Raw genomic sequence first — 27,293 nt, 5'->3', positions numbered from 1 at the left:
CACATCATGTCATTAACTTAGCCAATGCCGCGAATCGAACCCTCGGTTTTCTCCGCCGGAATCTAAGACTTGCTCCCCCATCAGTAAAATTGTTAGCTTATGTTACATATGTCCGCCCTAAGTTAGAATTTGCATGCTCTGTCTGGGATCCTCATCAACATAACCAATCTAATACACTGGAATCAATTCAAAACCGTGCAGCCCGGTTTATCTACTCTGAATATTCTTATCATGCAAGCGTGTCTGAACTAAAATCCCGTGCCGGTCTTACTAATCCAGAATCGCGACGTCTTATTTCTAGACTGTGTCTTTTTCACAAATTCTATCATTCACCACTCCACATTTCAGCTATATTACCAGCTCATCGTCAGTCCAGCCGCATTAACCACAGCAAAGCCATGTATCCTCCCCTGGCGCAGACTACCTCTCATCTACGATCATTTTTTGTGAAAACCGCCAGGGACTGGAACGGTCTGTCTGCCGGTATCACGCACCACTCCGACACTCATCACGTCAAGGCTACTCTCGAATTACTGTTTTGTTAAAGCCCATCCCTCATGTAATACCCCATCTCTGGGGCCTTTGAGGTATCATAAATAAATAAATAAATAAATAAATAAATAAATAAATAAATAAATAAATAAATAAATAAAAAGTAGGTGGCATTCCGCGGTGTATCTTGTGTAATATGATATCTGCATGCACTGCTTGCCAGTTTCACCCAAAATAAGTTAGAAGTAACACCAGTCGTCTGCGGCCATCGGGGACCACAGAAATGCCTGCCTCCAGTGGTACAGTATGTTGCGGCTTGATAAAAACACTTCCGTGTTTTGATGTAGCCACAATAGACATCGACACCAGTCCTTTCATAGAGATCTATGCTCTTCAGCGGCGGCCGCCTCAGACGGCGTGTGGGGCTGATTTTTTGTTGTCCTCCTGCAGTTTAAGCAGTGTGTCAGCAAAACGCTATAGGCTCAGCAAGCAAGACGAGGCAACCTACGCTGATGAGATGGTACGAGATTCCGCAGGGTTTGCTACAACTGCCTAAAGGGAAACGTGGCGTTGTGATGAGGTTGCGTTCATTGGAATGGCAGGAAACGGGGTTGGTTTGGATAGAGCCAAGACAGCTTGGGAACGCACCCGGCTGACAACGCAGTTGTTTCGCCTGTCACAAAGATGTAGTCTGCACTACAAAGCGTGTGGGATGACGCTTTTGTTAATTATGGCACGATAGTTAGAAGTTATAACGTAATTAGCGAAGCTAGGCTGTACGGTTATACCCTCAGCGGGCCGCTAAGCACACGAATGTATGCGTCCATTGCGCGCCGCTTCAAATGTACGTTACCGTTCTTTGTTTGTTTGTTTGTTTGTTTGTTTGTTTGTTTGTTTGTTTGTTTGTTTGTTTGTTTGTTCGTTTGTTTGTGTTTTAAGCGAGTAACATAATTTTGATATGTACTAAGACAGAATCAAGAGTTCTTAGAAAGACTCAATTGCACACAAGCTTTAATTATGGACTGCCAGGACTAAGTTTTATGACAAGCAACATTCAAGGCAAGTCGACCGTTTCATTACCCGGCATTTTCGATGGTGTCACAGTACCCCACAATAAGTTCGCACAGATGGCGCCGCCTGATCCTCTTGTCAACCGCCCCCCCCCCCCCCCCTCTTCCTCTCCCCTTCAAGTGTATTGTAAAGCGAACTAGCGAGATGCGGCGCGGTGTTTCCTCGCATGTCGAGCAGCACACTTTGCCAATGAATGCGTCCTACGACCGCAATGTCGGATTTGGCGGAAGCTTCCAAGGAAACGCATCGAAGCATTTTCTTTGTCAAGACGCAACCGCTCACATAGCTGGAAAGATGGAGCGATTGCGAGAGCGTAACCAGTGTTGGGAGCCTCGTCGCGGCGGAAAGTATGCACCTGACCTCCGCGGTCGACACGGATCCACAACAGAGGTATATTATACAGTGCAGTGGTCGGGCTGTGTAGGTTACAGTTGCGGACCCATTTGTCAGCATCGGGGCGTGTGAGTGTCACTCTTACTTTCGGCCGTTGCAAGGTGCGGACCTGCCTTCTGGCTGTCTACCTCTACCCGAAATGCGGCACCAATGAGTGCCTTGCGGAAAGATACGCCATTTAAATGGGTGCATAATTATCCAGCAGTCATCGCGCACACTTCCACATCGCCAGCTATATCTGGGAGCCTCTGGAAAGCGTGCCTCGGTATCACGGGCTAAACTAAACTGAACACGCTGTGGAATAAAAGGAAAATGAGACATCCACCCAAACGTACCTATGTGCTACAAAGGAAACCCATACGGGTTCCTCGAAACAAAATCTTCGCAGTTGAAGAAAATTCTTCCTGGACCGGGACTCGAACCCGGGACCGCCGCCTTTCCGGGGAAGCCGCTCTACCATCTGAGCTAACCAGGTGGCTACCAGATGGCAGGGCGAAGTCGAATTTGTCGACAACTCGATGCGAAGGCATGAGTTTGACGTAATAGTTCTGCGGAAACCCGCAAGGTGGAATATATATAATAAAACCCGCACGCTGTGGAATATATGCATGCGCAACAGCAGCGTAATGCCACGTTATCCCTGCGTCTCGTCGACCATGTTTTCGTAAACACGTCCCAGGCAAGCAAGATGTTCCCTCGGCGACTCCCCTTGCTGGCAGCGGTGTGAACACCCCTGCTTTTCTCTAAACAGGCCCGCGCGATCTCTTATTTATTTACGAGAGCCCGTCGTGAAAAAGCGAAAGACAAGAAGAAAAAACGAAAAAAAAAACTAGAAGTAGAACAAGAAGACGGAACGGCTTTTGAGGCAGTAAGTAGAGCCGGTTCTTGGGAGAGTGTAGCCTCAAGATGTGACGTACGGTGCTGAAACACAGCGTATCATCATTCAAAGAACGAAGCGGAGCCAGTATGTGCCACGGAAGGTGGAAAATGCCAAATCTGCTGTGGGGACACCAAGTTCTCTCGAAAAGCACGAATGACGCAGCAGTACGGTTGAGCATTCCGCCATAGAGAAAGAAATTCCACAAGAGGGGACAGTCGGCGAAAACTGGCAACAGTAAATACGTCACGCTAGTATTAATGCCGTCCGTTAGTTGCCGGGAGCATAGGAATAAAGGAAAGTGAAATGAAGTTAACCGACATTGTTTTATTTATTTTTTAATTCTTTCCCGCTAAAACTAAAAAGCTTTGCGTATAGACGAACTTATACCTTGCGACTTACTTTTCTTGCGTCACGGATATATCAACAAGCTAACGGCGCGCCAGTCGCGCTAGATGCATGCGTGATCCGCCAGACACGCCACCGAAGTGAGCGAGGCGTGCTGTACATTGGACGTTGGCCTGTTCGGCGACCCGGCTGCTTTTTCTTATCTTTTCTTCTTTTTTTTTCTTAGGGAGTGGGGGGGGGGGGGGGGGGGTATGTAGCCTGGTTTGTTAAGATCCCGGCGTATTTTTGCGTTTCTTGTGCACTTCGACACGGCACCACTGCAATATTGGACCACGGCAAGGTGAGAAATATTGTTCGACAGTCTTCGACGCACTTGAAGCGATTAGGCTTACGGGACGTACCATGACTTGTGGAGCAGTTAATCCCTTTAGTCACGGCGTGCACATTTGTGGACGTGACCTAATTTTGCCATTTCTGTAAAGTGGTAGCAAGGAATAGGGCACAAAGATTAAGCTTAGGGTAATTTGAACATTCTGCTAACCAAAATTACTGCCATTTTACTTCCAAATGGTATGTATCGTTACAGAGTGCAGCTTTAGTTAAGGCGCTACCATCTTTTAAGTGACGTTTCACGTGGGGCATGTCGGTAGCCACCTCCAAATAGTTTTGTTCTTTCTGGAAATGTTTGCTCCTAATAAGCGAACTCTGCTTGTAATTAATTCGAGAGGGTAATTCAATCCTTTTTATAAAGAAACATAGCATGACTGACTTCACACTATTCAAATATTTAGTTAGTCTGTAATTACGATGAATCATCATAAAATGCACAAAATGTCATTCCACCACCTCGACTTGCTTTCAGTGATGCCTCAAGCATCATGGCAAAAAATTATGTATGTTTCACTCATGTATTGACAATCGATCATAATTCGTGACTGAAAGGGTTAGTGAAAAAGAGCTCGGCCGTCCTGGCGCAGTTAGTTTGAGTTAATGACTCGTACTGGGAGGTGCTTGTGATGGTTTCTATGGGCCCCGACACTATTGAAACTTATTTCACTAGTTTTTGAGCACGCTCGCCGAAGTCGGCTTTGTGACGCAGTTAGCGAAGAGCAGCTCGGTCTTGTGACGCACTTAGTTTCGCGTGTACTGTATCTTATACTGGGACAACTTCGTCACGCTTTCTCTGACCTTCAAATGTATTGTAATTTCGTTATTTTTTGGGATAATCTTGAGGCACGCAAGCCGCGCCTGGTGTTGTAACGCAGTTAGCCGAAAGCAGCTCGGCCGTGGTGACAAAGTTAGTTGGGCATGTATTGAATCTCAGTGAAACAAGTTTGTGAGACTTTTTACAGACCCGCAACAACGTATACCTTCTTTCGGTAGTCACGCTTGTCGAAAACGCGACGAGCGATTGCCAAGTGATAACGCGGCAGTGTGTTGCTTGCGCCGGCAGAACGCACGAGAGATAACGCAGAAGAGCTCAAAAACCAGGAATTTGTAACTCGAAAATTCTCTCTTCTGAACGACTGAAAACAGGCTTTGCACCCACGCATTTGTCTTCAGTTCGAGTAGAAGGCATCCTGCGAGCGTCTAGAATGGTCTGGCTGGCAGCCTGTGTTGTGGCCACCTATTTGTACGTACCGTAGCGTCGGCTGATGCCAAGTTGTTTTGGAAACGCGCAGTCAGCCGTGTATTTGTGCTCTTGAGGTGCAGGAAATAATTCCCGGAAATCGTGGAATGCTTGCAAATCAGATGGTTTCTTCATATTTTATGGCATTGTGTGGGATGAGTCGGGGAATTTTCTACGCCATGTATTTAGAGAGCGAATTGCTTGCGTTTGTAATGCCGCCCATTCACCACTTTCGCACGTTTCGCTTCTACACGCAGTATTCCTATAAGGTCTAAATACCAAAATGACACATGCTTTTAATTTACTTTTTCAGCTGACATCGTCCAGTGGAGCTTTGTACGGGAACTACTGCTTCTTACCTAGTGCCGCGAAGTTGGATGAATGCACAAAAAGCCCGGAGCAAGTATTTACATAGAGCAACATAAACATGGCATAGAGGTAGAGCATCCACCTCACATTCAACAGGACCGTGGTTCGAATCCCGGTGCCGCGCAATTTTCCACCGGATCAAATAAAAAATCCGCGTGTTGATAAAATTGCACAAACAGGCCTGGAGTGTGGCCTGATCCCGGTGACCAGAACCGCTAACGCACTCCCTCACCAGAGCAGGATTGGCTACCCTGGTGCACTACTTGGCCACAACCTCCTATATGAATACAACAATCAAACCCCGGCACTCAGACCCCAGCAGCCGCGGAGCAACTGGCCACGGCGGTGGTCAGACCTGGGACGCAGCAGAGCGTGCTAAGAATCTGGATCCGGACAGGCCGCCATTGGAACCTGAACCTGGCAGCGTTTAGCGCTAGAACGTTATCTAGTGAGGCGAGTCTAGCAGTGCCATTGGATGAATTAGCGGGCATTAAATGGGATATAATACGGCTCAGTGAGGTTAGGAGGACAAATGAAGCATATACAGGGCTAAAAATCGGGCAAGTCTTGTGCTACCAGGGCCTAGACGAGAACTAGGAGTCGGATTCCTGATCAATAAGGATATAGCTGGTAACATACAGGAACTCTATAGCATTAACGAGAGGGTGGCAGGTCTTGTGAAACTTAATAAGAGGTACAAATTGAATGTAGTACAGGTCTACGCCCCTACATCCAGTCATGATGACCAGGAAGTCGAAAGCTTTTATGAAGACGTGGAATCGCAGATGGGTAAAGTCAAAACAAAATACACAATACTAATGGGGGACTTCAATGCCAGGGTAGGCAAGAAGCAGGCTGGAGACAAGTCAGTGGTGGAATATGGCATAGGTTATAGGAATAGCCGGGGAGAGCTCTTAGTACAGCTTGCAGAAGGAATAATTTGCGGATAATGAATACCTTCTTCCGCAAGGCGAAAGTGGACGTGGAGGAGCCCGAATGGCGAGACTAGAAATGAAATAGACCTTATACTCTGAGCTAACCCTGGTATCATGCAAGATGTGGACGTGCTCGGCAAGGTGCGCTGCAGTGACCATATGATGGTAAGATCTCGAATTAGCTCAGACTTGAGGTGGGAACGGAAGAAACTGGTACGTAAGAAGCCGATCGATAAGTTAGCCGTAAAAGGGAAAATAGAAGAATTCCGGATCAAGCTACAGAAGAGGTATTCGGCTTTAGCTCAGGAAGAGGACGGTAGTGTTGACGCAATGAACGACAATCTTATGGGCATCATTAAGGAGTATGCAATAGAAGTCCGTGGTACCTTCGTTAGACAGGATACCGGTAAGCTTTTGCAGGAGACGAAAGATCTGATTAAGAAATGCCAATGTAAGAAAGACTCCAACCCTACAGCTAGAATTGAACTGGCAGAACTTTTGAAGTTAACAAGCGTAAGATAGCTGACGTAAGGAAGTATAATATGGATAGAATTGAGCATGCTCAGAGGAACGGAGGAAGCCTAAAAGCAGTGAAGAAGAAACTAGGAATAGGCAAAAAACAAAGGCATGCGTCAAGAAACAAAGCCGGCGATATCATTATTAATATGGATAAGATAGTTCAAGTGGCTGAGGAGTTCTATAGAGATTTATACAGTACCAGTGGCACCCATGACGATAATGGAACAGGTAATAGTCTAGAGGAATTTGACATCCCACAAGTAACACCGGAAGAAGTACAGAAAGCCTTGGCAGCTATGCAAAGGGGGAAGGCAGCTGGGGAGGATCAGATAACAGCAGATTTGTTGAAGGATGGTGGGCAGATTGTTCTAGAAAAACTGGCCACCCTGTATACGCAAAGCCTCCTGACCTCGAGCGTACCGGAATCTTGGAAGAACGCCAACGTAATCGTAATCCATAAGAAAGGGGACGCCAAAGACTTGAAAAATTATAGACCGATCAGCTTACTGTCCATTGCCTGCAAAGTATTTACTACGGTAATCGCAAATAGAATCAGGAACACCTTAGACTTCTGTCAACCAAAGGACCAGGCAGGATTCCGTAAAGGCTACTCAACAATAGACCATATTCACACTATCAATCAAGTGATCGAGAAATGTGCAGAATATAACCAACCCTTATATATAGCTTTCATTGATTACGAGAAAGCGTTTGATTCAGTCGAAATCTCAGCAGTCATGGAGGCATTACGGAATCAGGGTGTAGATGAGCCATATGTAAAAATACTGGAAGATATCTATAGCGGCTCCACAGCCACCGTAGTCCTCCACAAAGAAAGCAACAAAATCCCAATAAAGAAGGGCGTCAGGCAGGGAGATACGATATCTCCAATGCCATTCGCAGCGTGTTTACAGGAGGTATTCAGAGACTGGGAGTGGGAAGAATTGGGGATAAGAGCTAATGGAGAATACCTTAGTAACTTGCGATTCGCTGATGATATTGCCTTGCTTAGTAACTCAGGGGACCAATTGCAATGCGTGCTCACTGACCTGGACAGGCAAAGCAGAAGGGTGGGTCTAAAAATTAATCTGCAGAAAACTAAAGTATTGTTTAACAATGTCGGAAGAGAAGAGCAGTTTGCGATAGGTAGCGAGGCACTGGAAGTGGTAAGGGAGTACATCAACTTAGGGCAGGTAGTGACCGCGGATACGGATCATGAGCCTGAAATAATGAGAAGAATAAGGATGGGCTGGGGGCTGGGGTGCGCTTGGCAGGCATTCTCAGATCATGAAAAGCAGGTTGCCATTATCCCTCAAGAGAAAAGTGTATAACAGCTGTGTCTTACCAGTACTCACCTACGGGGCAGAATCCTGGAGGCTTACGAAAAGGGCTCTACTTAAATTGAGGACTGCGCAACGAGCTATGGAAAGAAGAATGATGGGTGTAACGTTAAGGGGGGATAAGAAGAGAGCAGATTGGGTGAGGGAACAAACGCGAGTCAATGACATCTTAGTTGAAATCAAGAAAAAGAAATGGGCTTGTACAGGGCATGTAATGAGGAGGGAAGGTAACCGATGCTCATTAGGGGTTACGGACTGGATTCCAAGAGAAGGGAAGCGTAGCAGGGGGTGGCAGGAAGTTAGGTGGACGGATGAGATTAAGAAGTTTGCAGGGACAACATGGCCACAATTAGCACATGACCGGGGTTGTTGGATAAGTATGGGAGATGCCTCTGCCCTGCAGTGGGCGTAGCCTGCTGCTGCTGCCGCTGCTGCTGCTGCTGCTGCTGCTGATGATGATGATGATGATTTTCACAAGGCGTCTTGCGTCTACTTTACGAAATTTCACGTGGCACAGATGCGATGGAAGCTTGTAAAGATCGTTCGCAATCATTTTTACTAAATAATAAAACGATTCTACACAAAGACCGCGCGAGGTTGAGCAGCAGAAGTGAAAAAAGAAACTGCACCGATAAGCGCAGCCGGCGTAACGCGTTCCAGCTAGCGTTCAAAACGCGCGCGCCCGGAGACAAACCCGGAAGTCTGGGTCAGGTATTAAAGCCGGCGGATTGGTGCTCTACAGTCGATTCGGCCGCTGGGCTCTATGGGAATGTCAACTCTTGATGAATTTCTTTCTCTATGGTTTGGCTGCGCATCGCTTTGCTTATTGCTCTGACTGATAAAGAAACCTATGTTAGGCGCACCCACTATAGCTCAATAAACCTGGCACTCACAGAGGAAACAAAGCGGCGAAATATACCCAACCGATTATTGTTACCTCTCGTGCGTCAACAACATTAACTCCATAGAGTCATTTATTGTCGTTCTTTCTTTTTTCTGACAAAAGGATATTTCTTTAAATCTTTCCTAGAAATAAAGAATAAGTTCATAAAATACGTATGAATTTCACTTAGCCACCAATTGAATTCTTGTGAAAATCCGTTTTCTCGTTTCTAATACCGCAAGCCATAGCATGAAGTGCGCCAATTCTTAAAGAAGTATCACTTTTATTATAAACGCGGTCCTCAATATTGAGACTGCTCAATCAGAACAGCAACATCTTCTTGCGTCCTAGATACTGCTGCTTTGGAATTAAACACCAGCAACTGTTCGCATTTCCATTATTAACACAGATAAAAGGTTGCATTCTAAATGTTCATTGCCGGTACGGTGACGAAAAGGGGGAGCGAAACAACTGTACACAAAAGGTACGACACAGCAATAAGCTTTGAGTTCACGCATAGCCGATCCATACCGTTAAAAGAACCCAACCCCTCCCATCTCTACACGATATTGTAATGCACGAAGTTTGGACACGTGAGCTGTGCGTGCAAACGCGACGGCGTGCTCCTGCTGAGCACTCAGAGCCTCATGGCATTGACAGCTGCAACACCACCTCTCTGAACTGCCCTAACTGAATCTTTTTAAATGTCCTGCAAGGCATTGCAATTTCCTCTAATCTTGTCAAAATGTTGTTCAAGCTATACCAAATGCCGATGTGAGGATAACTACATATAATGAAAGTATAGGAAAGTGCAAATGCAATACAGGCACACGCTATGATTAGAAAAACTGGGGCGTAATATTTACAAGATCTGGAGAACAATTATCAAGGTGTAAAAGAAAACGCAAGAAACAATACGAACAATTAAAATGCTAGAATGATTAGAATTGGAACTTAAAGCGCGAATGTACACGGACGAGACGACGCAATCCCATTACTTCGCAAACAACTGCTGTCGCAGTAAAACAGACTCCATCTGTTGGGACGTAATGGAACTTCACAACATCTGCGTGCTCGCACCTTGGCACGTGTCAGGAGTCTCTACACGTTCTCTCCAAGGTAATCCTCCCATACGGTACCTCCTGTAACACGTTGTAATGAGTCAACTGGCGTTCTGGTCGTTCCGGTAACATAAGTCGCAAACTAATACAGTCTATGCGAGGCTAGTTGTGAACTCTCGGTATCTTATGTTCGATGTCTAATGGCGCCGCTGCGCGAACACAACCTGAGGCACAGATCCGGTCGAAGGCCGTGACCTACGCGCTGAAGGCTAACCGATCTTGTCGCGACTGACGTCGCCGGCAGCGGGGTTGTCCTTGCGCAGCGATACCCTTTCCACCGTAGTCGACGTTTCCGAGGTGTTTTCCCAGAAACCGTATCTTTCGTTCACTCTTACGTTCGTTCTTTCTTTCTTTCGCTACCGAACGAGTGTGCGTCATCGGTTCCTTTCGCTCTTCGCCGATTGTTCCGCCATAATGTTACGAGATGGAAGTTCGGAATTTCAACTGCTATAGGCGTGAATCCTGGCATCTGAATTAAGTCAGAAAGCGGAGAATTGTACAATATATCGCCGGCATGATAAAAAAATTCTTATCGAGACACAAGAACAATTATTATATCTCCTGTTCGCCTTATATTGGAATACTTTTTTGTCCTACAGTTTGAAGTACCAGGTCATGAAGTGACAGGCTGCATCCTAATCACTTCTGTAAGTCAGTGCAAACATATACATACCTACATGAAAATAATGCCGATTATCATTATTCTCTCTCCCACTTGGACACTTCGGGCCCTATAAGGTAAAACTATTCCAATATGTTTTTATTCCAGTCTCCTGACGTCAAATTTGCGTAACCGCCGACGCAAGCATCGGGCGGTCACCCGCAGGGTTGTCTGAACAGACCAATCGAACGCTCTCCTCGTTCATAGCAGGTCACTTTTATCTGCTTGAAAAACGAATAGCATTGCCTACACTGAGCGGCTTGTCTTATCTAATTGGCTGCTAAGAGGCGAGGAGCACGTTCAAGTGGAGAGGGATTCGATGGGGCCGAGCCACTGCACTGAAAATCGATAACCGGATGAAGAGGGTGGTGCCGGCGTCTGCGATTGGTCCGCTTTCTCTTACTTAGCTTGCGGTGGCTGGTCGAAAATCGCGGCGGCATGCAACGGAAGCTTAAGAATTACGCTAAAACGGATTCTCAGCAAAGAAGTGCTGGCAGAACGAGGTCGTAAATGCGCCGAAAGTGCTCGAAAACGTTACACGGCCACGCAAAAAAGTTTTACAATACGCAAATAAACCTATGGTATCCGGCAGGTGCGAGTAGCCAGTGTCTGAGCAATCGGCGGCAGCCATCTTTTATTCCTTTCGGAACGGGGCAGCCTGCGGCTATTCAGAAGAAAATTCAGTTTTGTTCGGCATATTAATGCAGAATTTAACGCGTAGACGTCACTTTGACGCTGTGAGTTTTTTGCGATTTTGTGACGTCGCGTGACAGGCAGTTGAAGTGGGTGTCGCCTGAAAGCTTTTGATCAATAGCCGAGGGCTAAGGGCGAAAAGGCGTCGAATCAGAAATAACTATTTTTCTTTTGTTCGATTAAACTATGCATAATCAGTGTGTACACGTCATATCAGATGGGACGCTATCGCGGTTTTCGTGACATCGTGTGACAGAAAGGTGAAGTTGGGGTGGTTCAAAAAAGTTTTTTGACCAATCGGGGAGGGCTGATTGCAGAATTGTAATGGGAAAGTTTGGAATAACTTTACGTTATATAGCGCCCTTCCATCTGGTTACCCTCTCTGCCTTTCACCTCTTGTTTTCCTCTCTCTCTCTCTCGCTTTCGCGCAAGAAACGGTGCAAGGCATCGATAGTTCATGAAGCCCTGACTATGTAATAAATAAGTCGCGTTAGGCGGTTCTTTGTTTATATTATTGTTCACACTGCGACAAAGATGCAAAGAAAAATTAAAATGCGCTTGCAACGTTTTCCTCCTCGAGCATCATTTCCTTCAATGCGATCCTTGCGTCGCTTACAAAGAGTGCCGACTGCTTAAAAAGAAATTCGCTCGCGTTGTCCACGTGGTGCGCCTATGCTTCGAAGTCGGCGGGAATCCCGTCGCGTTTCTCGAGAAGACGACGCAGTTGGTAATCACGCTTCGGCATCATTCTAGCACGATATTTGCAATGAATAAAAGTGGAATCCTAAAGCTCTGAGAAGCCTCGCTCAACGGCTTCATTTTCTTTGTATCACGCCCTCATAAGACCGCCATTTTCCTGCTACAGGTGGCAGCACCATAAATGCCACCTAATTAAAAGCTCGTTAAGCAAGCGGATGCATGGAAAATGGCCGCATACATTTCCTACTTTGTTTACGATAAGTTGGATGCCCATGCATACGAGTATGTCTCGCCGCGAAGAGAGATCGTGGTGGTGAACGTATCGCCAACGCTTATATATATATATATATATATATATATATATATATATATATATATATATATATATATATATATATATATATATATATATATATATATATATATATATATATATATGCAGTTATTATAGGCAGTACCTTCCAGTCGGAATGCGATGGCAGCGGTAGGAGGTCCGGCTTGCCACCTTGTGCTCAGCATTCAACTCTACAGCCGCTGATTCATTGTGGCAAGTGGACAACTAAAACAGCTATAAACCAACGTTTCCGTCACTCTTCGGGAACCTTGTTCCCAAAGTGCTCGCAGTTATAAACGAATCAGTTGTGACATCTGTGGTGACATCTTGTCCTCTATTGTGGACAGGATGTCGGACGCTACACTTTCGAAGGAAACTTTGCTGTGGGACGTGTAGCCGCAGTAGTACAGAGAAAAAGTTCACGTTTGAGAATGAACGCGGGCACCGCGTGCTCATCTGTGTTGATGGTCGGGGACAGGCGCGCGTGCCACAGTGTCACTGCTGCAATACCTAAGGCTATTCAGTGAAGAGCACGTCACATTTCACGAAGACAGCAGATGATATCGACAATAAACTGAGCAGCATTTAGAACAATAAATAACCCTTATACAGTAACGGCGCCCACATAAGGAAATGCGACATACACTGATCAATATTAATTTCAAATATATATTATTTATTTAGAATTACAAAACATCAGTAAGGGCAAATTCAAGAACAATTACATTGGAAATCACGTGCTGTAGTTCCCGAGAAATTTGCGATAGAAATAAAATAATTTGTGACGGCCTCTCTCGTACATTGCGCACAATCTACGCGCCTATTTTTCATTTCATACATTGCTCATGTACATGGCTACTTGCGAATGCTTACCGAGAGCGCGCTCAGCCAACGCATCACACCAAAAGGCTTGCGCGCCTTAGACCATAACGTGGCGCCGGGAAGCGAGAGCCAATACATATCAACGGGGGACGTGGACGACGCATGAAACTATGATCTTTTTTTTTTCCAAACAACGGCTTTCAATGGGCTCGCTGCCTCGCGTCACGCCACGACTCAAGGCGCGCAGACTTGCGGAACGCCCAAAATTCAAACGCGTCCTTCAAGCGATGAAAGACGACACGGCGCGGATTTTTCGATGCCGTCAGGAAAAAGTGCGTAATAAAACGCGACGTGCCAACGGGGCAAACTTAGACCTCCGAATAGTCGTAGAAGGATCGATGTTTGGGCGAGTTGGTACTTGTTGAACATCTTGAAGGCCCGACGCAAGACGACGGCAGAAGGCAGGAACACACAGTTCAGCGCAGTCCTGTCTGTTCCTGCCTTCTGTCTTCGTCGTCTTGCGGCGCCCCTCCAAGATGTTCTCGGAATAGCCACATCATCCTGTCGTAGACGCGAGTGAAATCACCAAACCGGGGGCCCCCAATCACACGCGTGACCGTATGGCATGACGCGCACGTGCTCGCGCCGGCGTACGGCGGCCGCTCTCAGCGCCAAAAAAAGCGCCGGTGCGTAGCGATGGCGCCGGCGTACGCTCGCGCAAGACAAGTCGCGCGAGGCCGCCATCGCTTCCCTCAGGCTAATTACGCGATACGGCAGTTGGCATACCGTTACAGCAAACGCAGACAAGAGCGGAGCGAGCCGCGGTGCTCTGCCCTTTCTCCGAGACTGGCTTGGCGCGACGGAGGCCATTGCCTCCGGTCAGAACGGCTGCACGGTGAACGCGATGCGGCGGCACTCGCGCTAGCGCGGTAGTCCGACGTAGTCCCGACGGGAGAGCCTGAATAAAACATCGAGCTTCGACGAGGGTGGCGGCTGCGGAAGGGCAGCCATTCGCAACCACCGGATACTGCAGAATTCGATGACCGCGAGCACAATTTTGTTTCCCTAGTGGCGGCACCCAACGGAGAAGCCGTCGCCTGCGGCAGTCACGTCCACAGCGCAGACTAAGTGACGTCAGCACGTGGCGACATTGTTTTCCCCTGCAAAGGGCGGCCTCGCGAGAGGTGAAATATCGGCCCGCATCTCGAAGAACGCGGGAATTGATGCACGGCCGCTCTGTATCCGAAGGTTCATAATCGTTACATTATGTAGTGCCCTTCGGTTCCTTACGCGTGCATCGAGGAACAAGCTTTGATGACGTGAAGTAACTTGCCGTGGCTTCAATGCTAAAAAAGAAATTGATGTGTTCATATGAAGTTCGCGCCTTTGTAAGCGGCGCGTATATGTTTTTGCAGGTGCTACGCGTTCGTTCCTCGAGCGCTCGAGTACTTTTCCAGCGTCTATGCGAGATATCGAATAGCCTGAATGCATCTTGAAGGTTACACATTACGACACTACTCGGAATGGATTCACGGCCTCGTAACAGGATTTTGTCGCCTGCCTCGTTGGTGTCATCATCTTCACTGTAAAGCGAAAATGGTACTCGACGTCTGATGCACGAGTGATCAGCAAAATGAAAACCCGTATCTCTTAGCAAGAAAAACAAAAACAAAGAAAAAAGGAGGCTCACTTCTAAAGCTCTACAACTCGAACAAGCAGTGGCGAGACGGATTGCAGCAAAAAGCTTTTCTTCTTCTATTTTTTTTATTTTTCTATTCACTGCTACCGAATTTCTTATCCTGCTTCTCCCTCAATTAGCTACGCGCCGTTTCTACTATGTATTCAGTCGCAATTTTTGTAAGTTTGTTCAAGTTGGCGTAGCCATATGGCCTCTTCCACTTTTCCATTCGTTGGCGTTAAACCTTTCCATGTACCTATTTTGACGAGCTCCAACAGAGAAAATAAATCAGTACGTGATAACATAAGCCTTGGATATTCCATAAAAAATAATTTTGCAATACTTATAATTTTCGTATTCCTTGCTATGCAATACATTTCTCCCACAGTGTAATAGTAAATGGCCTTAATGCCGTAGCTTATCTAATAAGATAGTGGAAAGGAAGTGGCACTTATAGATCAACGTACTTCGTAAGGATTGAGCCGAAGGAGACTTACCCAGTTTTGATGAAGGCACCCCAGGTCTGTATCAGCTCCTCGCTGAACTGCACCTCTTCGGGCGTCGTCACGAAGTCCCTGATAACGGGGTCACTCGCGCCCGCTGTAATCTTTTGGAACTCTTGCCGCTGCGCGTCGATCACACCTCTCGTGAAGGGAAGCTCTTCGGCGTGGGTTACCTCGTCCGAGAAGTTGCCAAGAAAGCTGGCCGTCGGCTTGTGCATGAAAGCGTAGTGATAGAGCGGAACTTTTTTCTTTATCAGGACATCGGCAAACAGCTGACTAGGACATGTAAATATAATATCGCCGAACACGGCGCTCGCGATGGCTTTTAGCTCGTCCTCCGAGAGCTCATCCTTTCCTTCCGTGTAGGCGATGGCAATGTCGTGAGCAGCTCGGGTGGGCATGTGTTGGAAGAAGCTCCTGAGTACGGTGCGCATCACGGTGGGGAAGTTGCTCTGGATGAAGTCAGTCTGGCTCTCGAACTTCTTATGAATAACGTACGCGAATAGCATACCCTCGTTCTTGGTGAGTCCGAAGAAGACCTCCTTGGCATTCACCGAGTACGTGTCGGGGTCGGATGGGTCCAGGGGCATAAACTGGCTGTGAACCCTCGGGAAGTACAAGTAAACCTTCATACCCAGACCTTCTTGCGCCGCCCTGAGCAACTCTTCGGCATCCTTCTTTCGGAGGCACTTGATCATCTCGTCGATCTGCTGCTCCGCCGGTCTCGACAGGTCGTAGCAGCCGGCCACGTTGGCCACGGCTATCATCTGGCCTGGTCCGGATGCGTGATGCAGGCCGACGGTTGACAGCGGACTTCCACTCTCCATAATGACACGCCGGAACAGACCCTTGCTCATCGGAGATATCGCGTGGTAGCCCACCGAAATGGCACCGGCGCTCTGGCCTCCCAGGGTAACCATGTCTGGATCGCCGCCGAAATGATGTATATTGCTCTTAACCCAGCGAAGCGCCATGACCTGATCGAGCAACCCCATGTTTCCGGGCATCTCCTTATTGCCGGCGTCGAGGAAGCCGAAAATGCTCACCCTGTAGTTCATTGTCACGTAGATCACGTCCGTGGAGGCAACGAAGTGAACACCGTCGTAGATGAAAATTGAAGCGTCGCCTACGGCGAAACCACCTCCGAAGATGTAGACGAAGACCGGAAGATCGCGGCAGTCACCTCCTCCGCACGATGCCGGTCGCCATACATTTAACGTCAGACAGTCTTCGCTGACGGGCTGCATGTTCGCCATCTTCAGAAGGGGGGAATATGATGAATTGTCTTCCTTCGGCTTGACTTGCACACACGAGGGCCGCTTAACGGTTGCGTTGTAGGTCCCCGACCAAGGCTCGACGGGGAAGGGCTCCCTGAAGCGGTAGTCGCCGAGAGGCGGCTTGGCGTAAGGTATTCCGTAGAACACGTCCACTTCCTTACCCCTGTGCTGAACACGGCGTCCCATTACGGTGCCCGAGGAAGTCTTCACGACAGGGTTGAAGCCAAGCGCAGGCTGTGACAGCGCAAAGGCGGCAAGCAAGAGCGACGCGTAGCCGACACACATCATGCTGCGGGTAGACAGCTTAGTTTCCGCGACGGGAGCCTCGGAGCGCAGAAAATTTCCTTCCAGAATACAGGACGGGTCCCAAACCACCAAATGCGGCCATTTACGGCACAGGGTCCCTTCTTATAGAGAAGAACCCGAACGCCATGTGGCCCGCGAGCGTCCAATTGGAGAGTCCGCCGGTTCCGACCTTGACAGTCAAGAAGCAACCGCGCCCTTTCCCACTCGGCACGCCAGCCGAGACGGGGCGACTACAGAGGAGGGGATGGTTCCCGGCGGTGTGAACTGACTTGGCACGGGCGCTTATTTGCTGTTTGTTTCCTTCTTCGACAGCGATGACTCTCTATCCGGGATTTCTCGCTCTTCCTTTCTCTCTTCAAATTCTGTACAGGGCACCTGATCGAATCGAACAGAACTATTCGAAGTATGGCTTCTTACGCGAACCATGTGGATCATGCGCCAGGCGCTCACTGAGCTGTCGAGAATCGACTCGTGCACCTACGTTCTCCAATCGTCACATCTAAAAGCTTGTTCAGGAAGTCTAGCTGCGTGGAATTAAACCGCGGCAACAATCGCGTGGCATCGACGTGATCGCGTCAGATAAAGACGTCAGGCGAGTGCCATTTCGCCCTGTTCTATATGTCCTTGTTCGCCGTGTCCGCACGTGCGCTGCTCGCGACGCAGCGCACACATGCGACTGGAGAGCGAGGCCCGTGCTGCTTGCGTCCGCGCGCGTGTACGTGCACACCGCCAACGAGGATGGAGCAGCTCGGCACACGTGCGTCCTGTGTGTAGCGCCGGCCAGACGTCTGTGCCTATGCAGGCGAGACGTCCTTAGTGGCGGAAGACGGCGTCGAAAATGTATATAGGCAGTCAAGCAAACAGACACGTGTTTAGATTTTTTTTTCTTATCCAACTGGCGACTGAACGCGCATATACGTGCAGATATGCATCACCGTGTGCGTCTGGCAAAAGAGCGCGTCCTCTCCGTGCCCCCAACGCAAAAATTAAAAAGGAAGAAACGAGAGCGGGATGGCAGTGATGGAGACATTTTCGTGTACACTCTTGGTACTTTATTCTTAAACGGAATAACTTTGTTTTGATTCTTACACAAGTTTATGCCTCCCCGACTGGCCTCCGACTGGCTGCTGCCCGTGCATATATGTAATCAAATTATGGCAAGTTGTCATACCAAAGCTGCTACTTCAGGCACACTGACTGAGCCCATGTGACTTGCGTAACAGCTTCATGAGCCGTTTAACTTCAGAAACCTTATTGTAGAATACGTGCACCCAAGAAGTTGCGCGCTTGTGAAACTTTACTGCCTGATTTAGTTATCAAGGTATCCATTAATTGAGAAACATGCGGGAACATTTGCGAGCACTGAAGGTCAGTACCAAAACGACGTTTGCACTGGTCGTTAGAATATGAAAGTGCCTTTCAAGTGAAACTCTTTTCGTAGAAATTGATAGGCGCGACCTGCCTAATCGGCGGCCAACCCGTAAAGTATGCATGCGAACTAAGTACCCGTTACAACGGAGCCATAAAGGACAACGTTGGCCTTTTTAATTGTAATTCACAGTAACAAAGAACGCTAACTAGCCGTTTCCCAAACCTTGTTACGACGAAGTCATAAGTACAAGGGAGCCATAACTAAACACCACTATGAGTCATAAAACTTGCTCGTCAGTGCTATGAGGGAAAAAGAAGTCACAGACGCCTTAAAATTCTTTTGTTAGTGTTAGAAAGGCAGCCCAAGAACCCATATACGAAGGCAATAATAACTTAAACGGACGCCTGCTACTGCAATATTGCTGCATGCGTTCTACTTACCCGTGTAAGTACAAGTACCAAGAGGTGCCAAAAAGACGGGAGTAACGGCAAGCTAGTACTCCTCCGGGTGAGGGAGCACTCCTTGAACCAGTACGATTGCACACCAGTCGTAGATCTGTGGGATCAAAATAAACTATTTTATTACGCCGTGGATTGGAGCCGAACAAACTGCCAGCGTCTTTATGTCTCGCACGCGGCTACCTGATTGGAGAGCTGTGCACAAGGTTTCAAGTGCGGGGGACGTGCTGTATTTATTTTTTTCATTTTTTAAGGTATGTATACTCCATCTATAAACCGAAAGCAATCGTTTTGTTCTCAGCACAGCAGGCGAAATGGATTCTGGGTACTGAGCGGTATGCAAACTACATAGCCACATAACAGGCTATTTTACTTGTGTTACGCGCTTCCCAACACAGACAATATATAGCATGGCGTTCATATGTGCCTCTAGCCTGCTAATTAGCATCCACACACATATGTCGTTACCTAAAGTGTGCCCTCTATAGCAGCACTCTGAAACGTTAATAAATAATTCCCCGGCTTTTCATTTGCCAATACGTTAGGAAGTTTTTTTTTTTTTTTTAATTTCCATTCTATTAAAACCCCGACGGCGTCAGTGTACAGGCAGGTACGGAGAAAATGGTGACACGAACATAGCGGATTGATTGATTGATTGATTGATTGATTGATTGATTGATTGATTGATTGATTGATTGATTGATTGATTGATTGATTGATTGATTGATTGATTGATTGATTGATTGACAGAACGCAGCCGCCACCGGAAATTGAACGCACGTACAACAGCAGAATGGCACTTTCGTAGCTGTGAGCGACAATAAACAAAGGGCAAGCATTTAAGTGCGGCCCCCTGACTAACGTCCATTGCAGTTAACATGTATTTAATGATGGGATGTCACTGCTTAACCATCGGATCGGATCTCAATTTATATAAGATAATGGACCGTTCGCAATGTACACGAGACCTCACCACAATCTTCGCTTGTGGAAAACAAGCTAAGACAACGTTACACGCAATCAAATTATTCAGAGAACTGCTAAGTATATGCTGATCACGCGACCAGTACACAACGCCATACGGCGCGATCATCAACCCCTACGTGCATTAAATTTTCTTGCAACGGTACTTGAATTCCTCAAGAAAAACATCGGGAACTCTATTAGTAAGGATACGCAACAACAGTGACGCTACGAAACTGTGTCGCATAGCGTACTCACAGTTGTTCTCTCTATCTTTGCACCGTGATGCAATATATGCACTTTCCCTGCGACTTCAGTGTTTGAATGGGCCCGTGAAGGTCAGTGGCTTCACCACAAAGCTATTTTCGAGAGACAGACGACCGCTTCAATATGCTAATTGGCGATTTGCGTTGGACAGGGCGGCATGCAGTATATATATATATATATATATATATATATATATATATATATATATATATATATATATATATATATATACATATACATATATATATACATATATATATACATATATATATACATATAAGAAACCAAGCCCGTTATAAATATTAAAATATATAACAGTAAAAACAACACCGCCCGAAGACGGTTGTTATTCCTCGTCGTCGTGAGGCGTTACCGGGTGCTCCTTTTTCCTCCTCTTTTGTAGGAGACGGAAACGTAAACATTTTCTGGTCCTAAGCACGCGTGCGTGCCTGAGGTATAAATGAGAACATTCGTAGTGAGCACTCGCAGCTGTGATCTTAAGTGCCCGCCGTGCAATGTTCCCGCAACGATGTGAAACCGGAATGCAGAATTGTCTTGGCAGCCGTCGCTGCCGTCCGCATTGATACTTCTCGGCTGCCATGGTTGCAGCTCAGCTAAAATTTCCGACGAATTCCAGCTTCATCGAAGTGGGGGAAAAGAAAAAAAAAGACGTTGGTGCGCAAAGTGGTCTGGAAGCTGCACGATTGCCGCGGCTAACAGCTAAATTGCCACAGCCAATAATCTCACTTTTATGTTCATTTTCTTTATTTCGTTAACTGTTGTGTCGATAACAAAATACCTTCTTTGAAACGACCACTTAAAAAGCGTTGTTTGTAAAGGCCGAGCTTAATTTCGACGTTTCTTGCAAAGTCCACTTGTAACCTCCCTGGAGATGATTATACGTACAGGTATATTTGCCTACCGTCACCTTTGAAAGGCTTGAGTAGCTTCTGCGTTGAATAAGAAACTTCTCATCCAACGCAAAAGCTGCTTATCATGACAACTGTTCTCACAGCTGCGCAAGAATGTCATGTTTTTATAGAGATAAGCTTTTTTTTTTTTCTCAGTTTGTGCGTAGCAGCTCAAAGAACCGTTAAGGCCAGCCTCACATTCTCTATGTTAACATTGGTTATTGCCGAACTTAAGAAAGAGGCAGCAAGGTTCGGCGTACTAATTGCCCCTTTGAGAACACTTTTAAGGACACTTTTAAGTTGCCTCCGCTCTTGTCTTGATGCTCTGCATGATGACAAAACAAGTCCGCAAAACTGTGGGATCAAACATGCCACGACGTACGCGAAAGGCGCTGAAATTAAGAGTGGCGTACGCACGAGATCCTCCCGACAAGTCCTACACCAGACAGACCGGCGGTTGCTTTGAATGAACGAGATGCATCGGCCCGAGCTAGTAGAAGAACGTGGTTCGATGGAACTAATAAGAACTGTGACTTTTATTATATTGATCCTATTAATGAATTCCCTATAAAGATTGAGCTCAACACGTTCCTAGAAACATTATTGGCCGTCTCTGACTTCCGCAAAAAAAAAGAACAATAAGAAGAAGAAGGAAGGGAAACAAATCGATATCGCATTGGCCGCGTTGCTAAGATCAAAGTGTAGTATCTCTCTCTCTCCCTGCGAATGTGGCAGAGTATATGAGGACGTAGAACATCTTTCTTTAAGACCGCCGTATATTATTTAAACCAAGAAGCTAACAGGAGTTTATATGGATTGCGCAACTGGTCGCAGACCAATGAGTCTGGAGATGCTGTTGGGATCGTGGCCAACAGCTACTCTTAAGAAACGTGCGCTTGCTGCTCTTTATAAGCGTGCTTCGGAGTAGCTAATATTCAATGTGTCCCATTTAACTTGTGCCAAAATTTAAAGATATACAAGTGCCCCGTAGCTAGATAGAACCCAGATAATTTTGTTTGCCGTCACTTGGAGCAAGTCAGACTATTTTATTGTATTTCGCATTATTACAAAATTAGTTATACAATCAACTTATCAAACATTATAACCGGAGCAAAAGTGTCGAGCAGAAAATTGTAGGCCATCCTGAAAAATTCCCGACTCAGCTTGCTGTTAATTACTCAATACGTGCTACACAAAAGTTGTTTCTAAGCCTCAAAGAAAGCCCGCGAAACACACACGCAAAAAAAAAGTGCCGCGCGATTAGTCGTGCGGCACTTTCGTATCACAATATGTATGTATGATACTGCATGCATTATTTTCCCTTGTGGCATTTTGTGCACTGCAGGTATATTGTTTTGGGTCGCTTTAAGCTGCATTGCTTCGTGCTAATATTTTATGCTTTGAGGGCCTATCGCAATGTTATCCCATATATTAGAATGTCTTGAGGGGCTAGTTGGTTCACTCTAATGACTGATTGCTAAATGTGCGAAATTGGGAAACATAACACCACACAAGAAACACACATAAAGATCGCGCGCAGACACATTATCTTATAATGTACCTCTTTTACCTTCGTTACGTTCTGCGACATGCGATACATTTTAATGTTTCTCATGTGAAAAAAAAAAAAGAGGCCGGCACCCCCTTCTGGTACCAACACCCCCTTGTTTATTCACGACAATAAACATAGGAACGAGACTGTAAACACGTTGACAGCCGAAGGAAAAGGTGAAGAAACGCATCCATTCTAAGGACTGAATGTGTGAGCCGCGATTTTTGGTTAATGGGACAAGGATTGGACCGCACGTAATTAATGAAAGTATATGCATAAAAAAATGCGGCGACTGCCTCCCGGCTACTCTGTGTGACCCCAAAGGTTGGATCCTTCGACTTCAGGTTGTTCTTTTAGGTTAGATCATGGTACTTGGAGCAAGTGCCAAGAAAAATGCTCGTGACCGCGCTCGAAAAACTGGACAATCGCCCCTTTAAAGAGGAAAAAGCTCTAGGACACTGGTCCAGACGGGCTTCGGCACTCAAGGCCTTAAGGGCTTTGCTGAAGTTTTTAAGGACATGCGAATTCTGCGACCGCCTTTGAATGTTGTAGCGCGTAGTATCGCGTTACTGTGTGAATTTTCTGGTTTCAATTTTTTCCCCTCTTCTTCTTCTTCCTCCTTTTATTCTCTTTACCCCTTTCCACAGCACAGGGTAGCCAGCCGGTATTTACACTGGCTAACCTCCCTGTCTTTCCTCCCCTTTATCTCCTCCTCCTCCTTGGAGCATGTGGTTGTCTCTCCTCTTTCTCAAAGAGGAGAAGAGTGAGAGAAGTGATGTGCCTTTCGTCTCCTCTCTCAGAGGAAATTCGGAGAGATTAACCAGGCGCACGTCCAGTTTGCTACCCTGCACTGGGGGAGAAGGGATGAGCGGACGAAAAGAGAGAACGAATGGGAGAGAAATAGCATTATATATAGTTGCGCGCAGGCATGAAGGTGCGCATCAAGTCTATAAATGGTCGCAGGTACCCGTCAACAATTGTACTGCAGCAATGCTCTCGTTGCTTTCTGTGCCAGCGAAGCGAACGACCATGGTACGAGGATGTTCATTTCCAAAAACAGCCTTGAGCCCAGTTGGTTTAATAGCACTGCCCTGTTCATTCGTGGGTCTGCACACTAAGAAAATCAGTCGCAAGATCCCCACGTGTCGTCAACGATGTTCGCTCTCTGTTCCGGGTGTGCGTTCTAGCGGCAAATATGTGCTTCGTCAAAGCTAAATTTGCAACGAACGTGACTTCTTCATTTTTGTGGCGTAAAATAGGTGGGAGACCCAGCCAGAAAACTCGTCCGCCTGGAGAAAAGCCCTCAGAGATATCTAGAAGCTCTTGGCAGCCGGTCCTCCATGCAGGAGGAAGGGGGCGGTGGGAGGAGGCGGCATAGGGACGTGCGTACGAGGTAAAAGGTAAGTCCATGCTCTGACTCGCCTATCGAACCGAAACGAACGCGAGATGCGCCCCGGAAAGCGGAGGCAAGGGCCGTAGGGCGCGAACAAAACATATACATGTAACAAACACGATCGCCGATGACATCACTAGGCGCCGCCGGCGCGCTCGGGAAATACGGCCCGCGATGACTACAGAAACCGCCGATCGAAGGAAATGTCCTGGGGAAAAAAGAGAAACGTACGCAGTGTTTTACTCACTGTATAACGCGCGATAAGCCTGTACACAGAGCGGTACTTAGTAGCATGGCGTCCTCGCGCCGCGCGACCGAGTATACGCAGCTCGCTTGTTGCGTAGCCGCAATCAGGCTGCAAGGGCAACAATGCCACGCGGGTTGATCGCTCATGCAAGGCGAGGATAAATAGCTCTGGTCGGCTGCCTTCGCCGTGTGACAATTCACTGGAAAGAAAGGGATACAGCGGTAGCGGTACGCGCATCGCATGCGCCTATGTATGAAGGCTGTGTTCGCAGAGAGATTTCGAGGGAAGCGTGAGTTGCGAGAAACGCGTGTTTACGAGCTGCGTGTTTGCTGGAACGCGTACCGACGTCATTCAGCAGCGGGATTTACCGCGGACACGGCCACTGTCCGAGCTTGAGAGTCAAGTCGCTGAACGCGTTCCAATGTCGTCCTGTTGTATTGACTCGTTCAATGGCGGTCAACAGCAACCTATGGTTTGGTGACGTCCGTTCCCACTGACCCCGGAATAGGGAATGGCATGCTCCGACGTCGTAATGAGGAGATTCCGCAAGTTGTTTCGAGAACGACAGCTGAGTGGCGACGATGTGGCCAAGGCGAGGGCGCGTGCATAACGCTGCTTACGTATCTCCTTACTATCCCTGCCGTGCATTGTGTGTGCCAGTAATACCCACGCGAGAAGGCATACAGTAAAAGGTAGTCTGAGACCCACTTTGATTTTTACTTAAAGCACGCGACTGCAGACGAAACTTGCAGGCAACGAGATAAACCTTGAGCCTGTTGCGTACCGAGCGAGATGGCGAGCTAGATAATGTCTTTCTTGAGCAGAGCGCGGTAACATGTAGGTGGCACCCTCTACAACCTTCTATGTGACGAGGAAGGTAACACCGCGCAGCACCTAAGGGCCGCATCCAAATTTCTGTGGCATACCCGTCTTCGTCTGTCGATCCGCACAAGTTTAGACTTCATTGCAAGTTGCCTCCAGTTAAATGTGGGTACGCAACTCGGATGTTCTCTGCACAGCAGCATGGCCTCGTGGTAGCATGTCCGCCTCGGTTGCGGCAGGCCGTGGGTTCGAAACCACGCTGCTGCCGGTTATCAAAGTGGGCACAGGCGTACCCCGGCCCGGCGCTCGGCTTTCTTTAGGAGAGTGAACTGCTCAGGAGAAGCAGCCTGCGCCATGCAAATTCCGTCGAACGATGTGTGCACAACAAAACCCTGTAAATATCGTGCTGTCTGACTATAGTGCCGTGCCACGACACATCACGTTCTGTATACTGTCGCATTGAGCAGTGGCGCCTCTGGAGCGTCTCGTGTGTCACTTCATATAGGAATGGCTACACTTTACTGTGTGCGACACACTTAGGCTATGTTACACTTTCATCAGTATTGTGCGCATTACTTTCGCTGCAGAGGTGTGCACCGTGCCTCCTATATATTCTTTAACTGCGCTGTATACTTAATCAATAGCAGCATGTTCTCAGTCAAGACTTCGCAGTAACATAATACATTATTCGTGATGCTCCCTGCGTTCCAATATGCGGCGCTGAATATGTGCACAGTACATACAGTATTACAATTATATATTCTGCAATTGATGGTTGAGGAATGGGCGGCCTTCAGAAATGACAAAATGACCCCGCCCTCTTTTACAGCGAAGCTATATATGGCTAGCCGTTTGCCGGTCGCCTGTACGCCGAAAACTCCTCCCGCGCAACCCCATGCGCATGCGCAAAAAGAGAGAGAGAGAAAGAGAGGCGCGCGATTAGCCAACACCACCTAGATAGCACAAGGCCTGCTCACTCCGATCCATGACTCCACGCTACCTGACCCGAAATTTCCATTGACAAGGCTGGCGTGATGAAAGCGCGTCAAAATCACTGTTGTCTACTTGGGAGCATCCGCATTAGAATCTGTGGCAGTCGGGCCAGGTAACATGACGTCATATATCGGAGTGAAAAGGCCTTGCGCTATCTAGGTGGTGTTGGATTAGCTGTGCCAGTAGTGACGTCGTTTCTCTCCGTCGTAGCCGAGAGCTCGTGCAGCAGTTTCTCTTCGGCTCCGAATTGGGTAGGCCACGCGTCATACGTACTCCTGAGCAGCAGGCAGCTTTCAATCAGCAACGTCGCGAGCAGAACTGGGAACGAGCTCGTCTACGCCGTGCCAATGCTGCAGCTTGGGTACAAGAACAGGCCCATGCAACCGAGCGCAAGCAGCAAATGCGTACCGAGGATCCGGTAGCCTACCAAGCCATCGTTCAATGAACCGTCGTGATTAACCCAGTGATAAACACCGGGGCCGTACTTTTGAACTTCACTGCTTAACCATCTGTGTGGAGTGCTTGGGCGGTAATTTTTGTTGTTGTTGTTGTTTTTGCTTTTTTGTTGTAGCTCACTGCACCGTAAATAACTATCGCCATAATAATAGTTCACAAGACAGTGCCTGCCCACAGAAAAATAGAGCGCCATGGTCATCACATGCGAGTGTCATTGACTCAAAGCACAGCAAATTGTTTCGGGTAATGGACGAGCATACGGCAAAGCTTTCGCACACGCTACTCATTGAGGAGATATTAATGTTCTTCATATTCAGCGAAACGAAGTATCTGACTCAAAGGACACCACGCAAATAGGATAATAGGCGCGAATGACGCGGCGGCTATTTAACAGACCTTGTTTACCGACAACTTCGTGTGCTGCGCGCAAGTAGGCTGGGGCAAACACAATATCTAAATTCCGCGTTGCCACGACTACTGCCCCCTCCCTTAATACGAGCGCGAAGTACCACAAATGACGCATAGCAGCGACGAACACTGGCAGGCGAGCAGCCAAGGCTAGATAACTTGGTGTCGCCTTTTCCCGCGCCGTGGAAAACCTCACCTTCTTTCTGGTTACCCCGCCGCCAACTGGACGCTAATAGTAGCAGCGACGCCAATTCCATTCTGCCGAGAAAAAAAAAAACGCGTGCGCTATCCGTGGGTGCCACCGCTGCAAAGTTGCTCACGAGACCAGGTTTGCTAAATATAGAACAAGCGCGATGCAGCTGACATCGCTAAACGCGGCATAACCGGACCGCTTGTCGTAACTTGTGACAAAGTCCGGTGCCTTTTAAATAACGCAGCAGTGACTTCATAGCGGCTCGAGCTGATGTTCGTGTACGCCAGCTTCCGAGAATTTTGTTTTC

General features: G+C 47.5%; 1 protein-coding gene across 1 annotated transcript in view; it reads right to left on the bottom strand.

Moving 5' to 3' along the window:
* LOC126531741 (acetylcholinesterase-1-like) overlaps positions 1-17,091 on the bottom strand; it is an 81,704-nt gene extending 64,613 nt beyond the window's left edge. Inside the window, exon 1 of the mRNA XM_050179446.2 lies at positions 15,363-17,091. Coding sequence (XP_050035403.1) covers positions 15,363-16,933 — 1,571 coding nt within the window. The 5' untranslated portion in view covers positions 16,934-17,091. The remainder of the gene's footprint in view (positions 1-15,362) is intronic.
* Between the last annotated feature and the right edge of the window lie 10,202 nt (positions 17,092-27,293).

Source organism: Dermacentor andersoni, chromosome 5 (assembly GCF_023375885.2).
Source record: "Dermacentor andersoni chromosome 5, qqDerAnde1_hic_scaffold, whole genome shotgun sequence".
Taxonomy (NCBI): domain Eukaryota; kingdom Metazoa; phylum Arthropoda; class Arachnida; order Ixodida; family Ixodidae; genus Dermacentor; species Dermacentor andersoni.
This window is presented reverse-complemented; position numbering and strand designations above follow the sequence as displayed.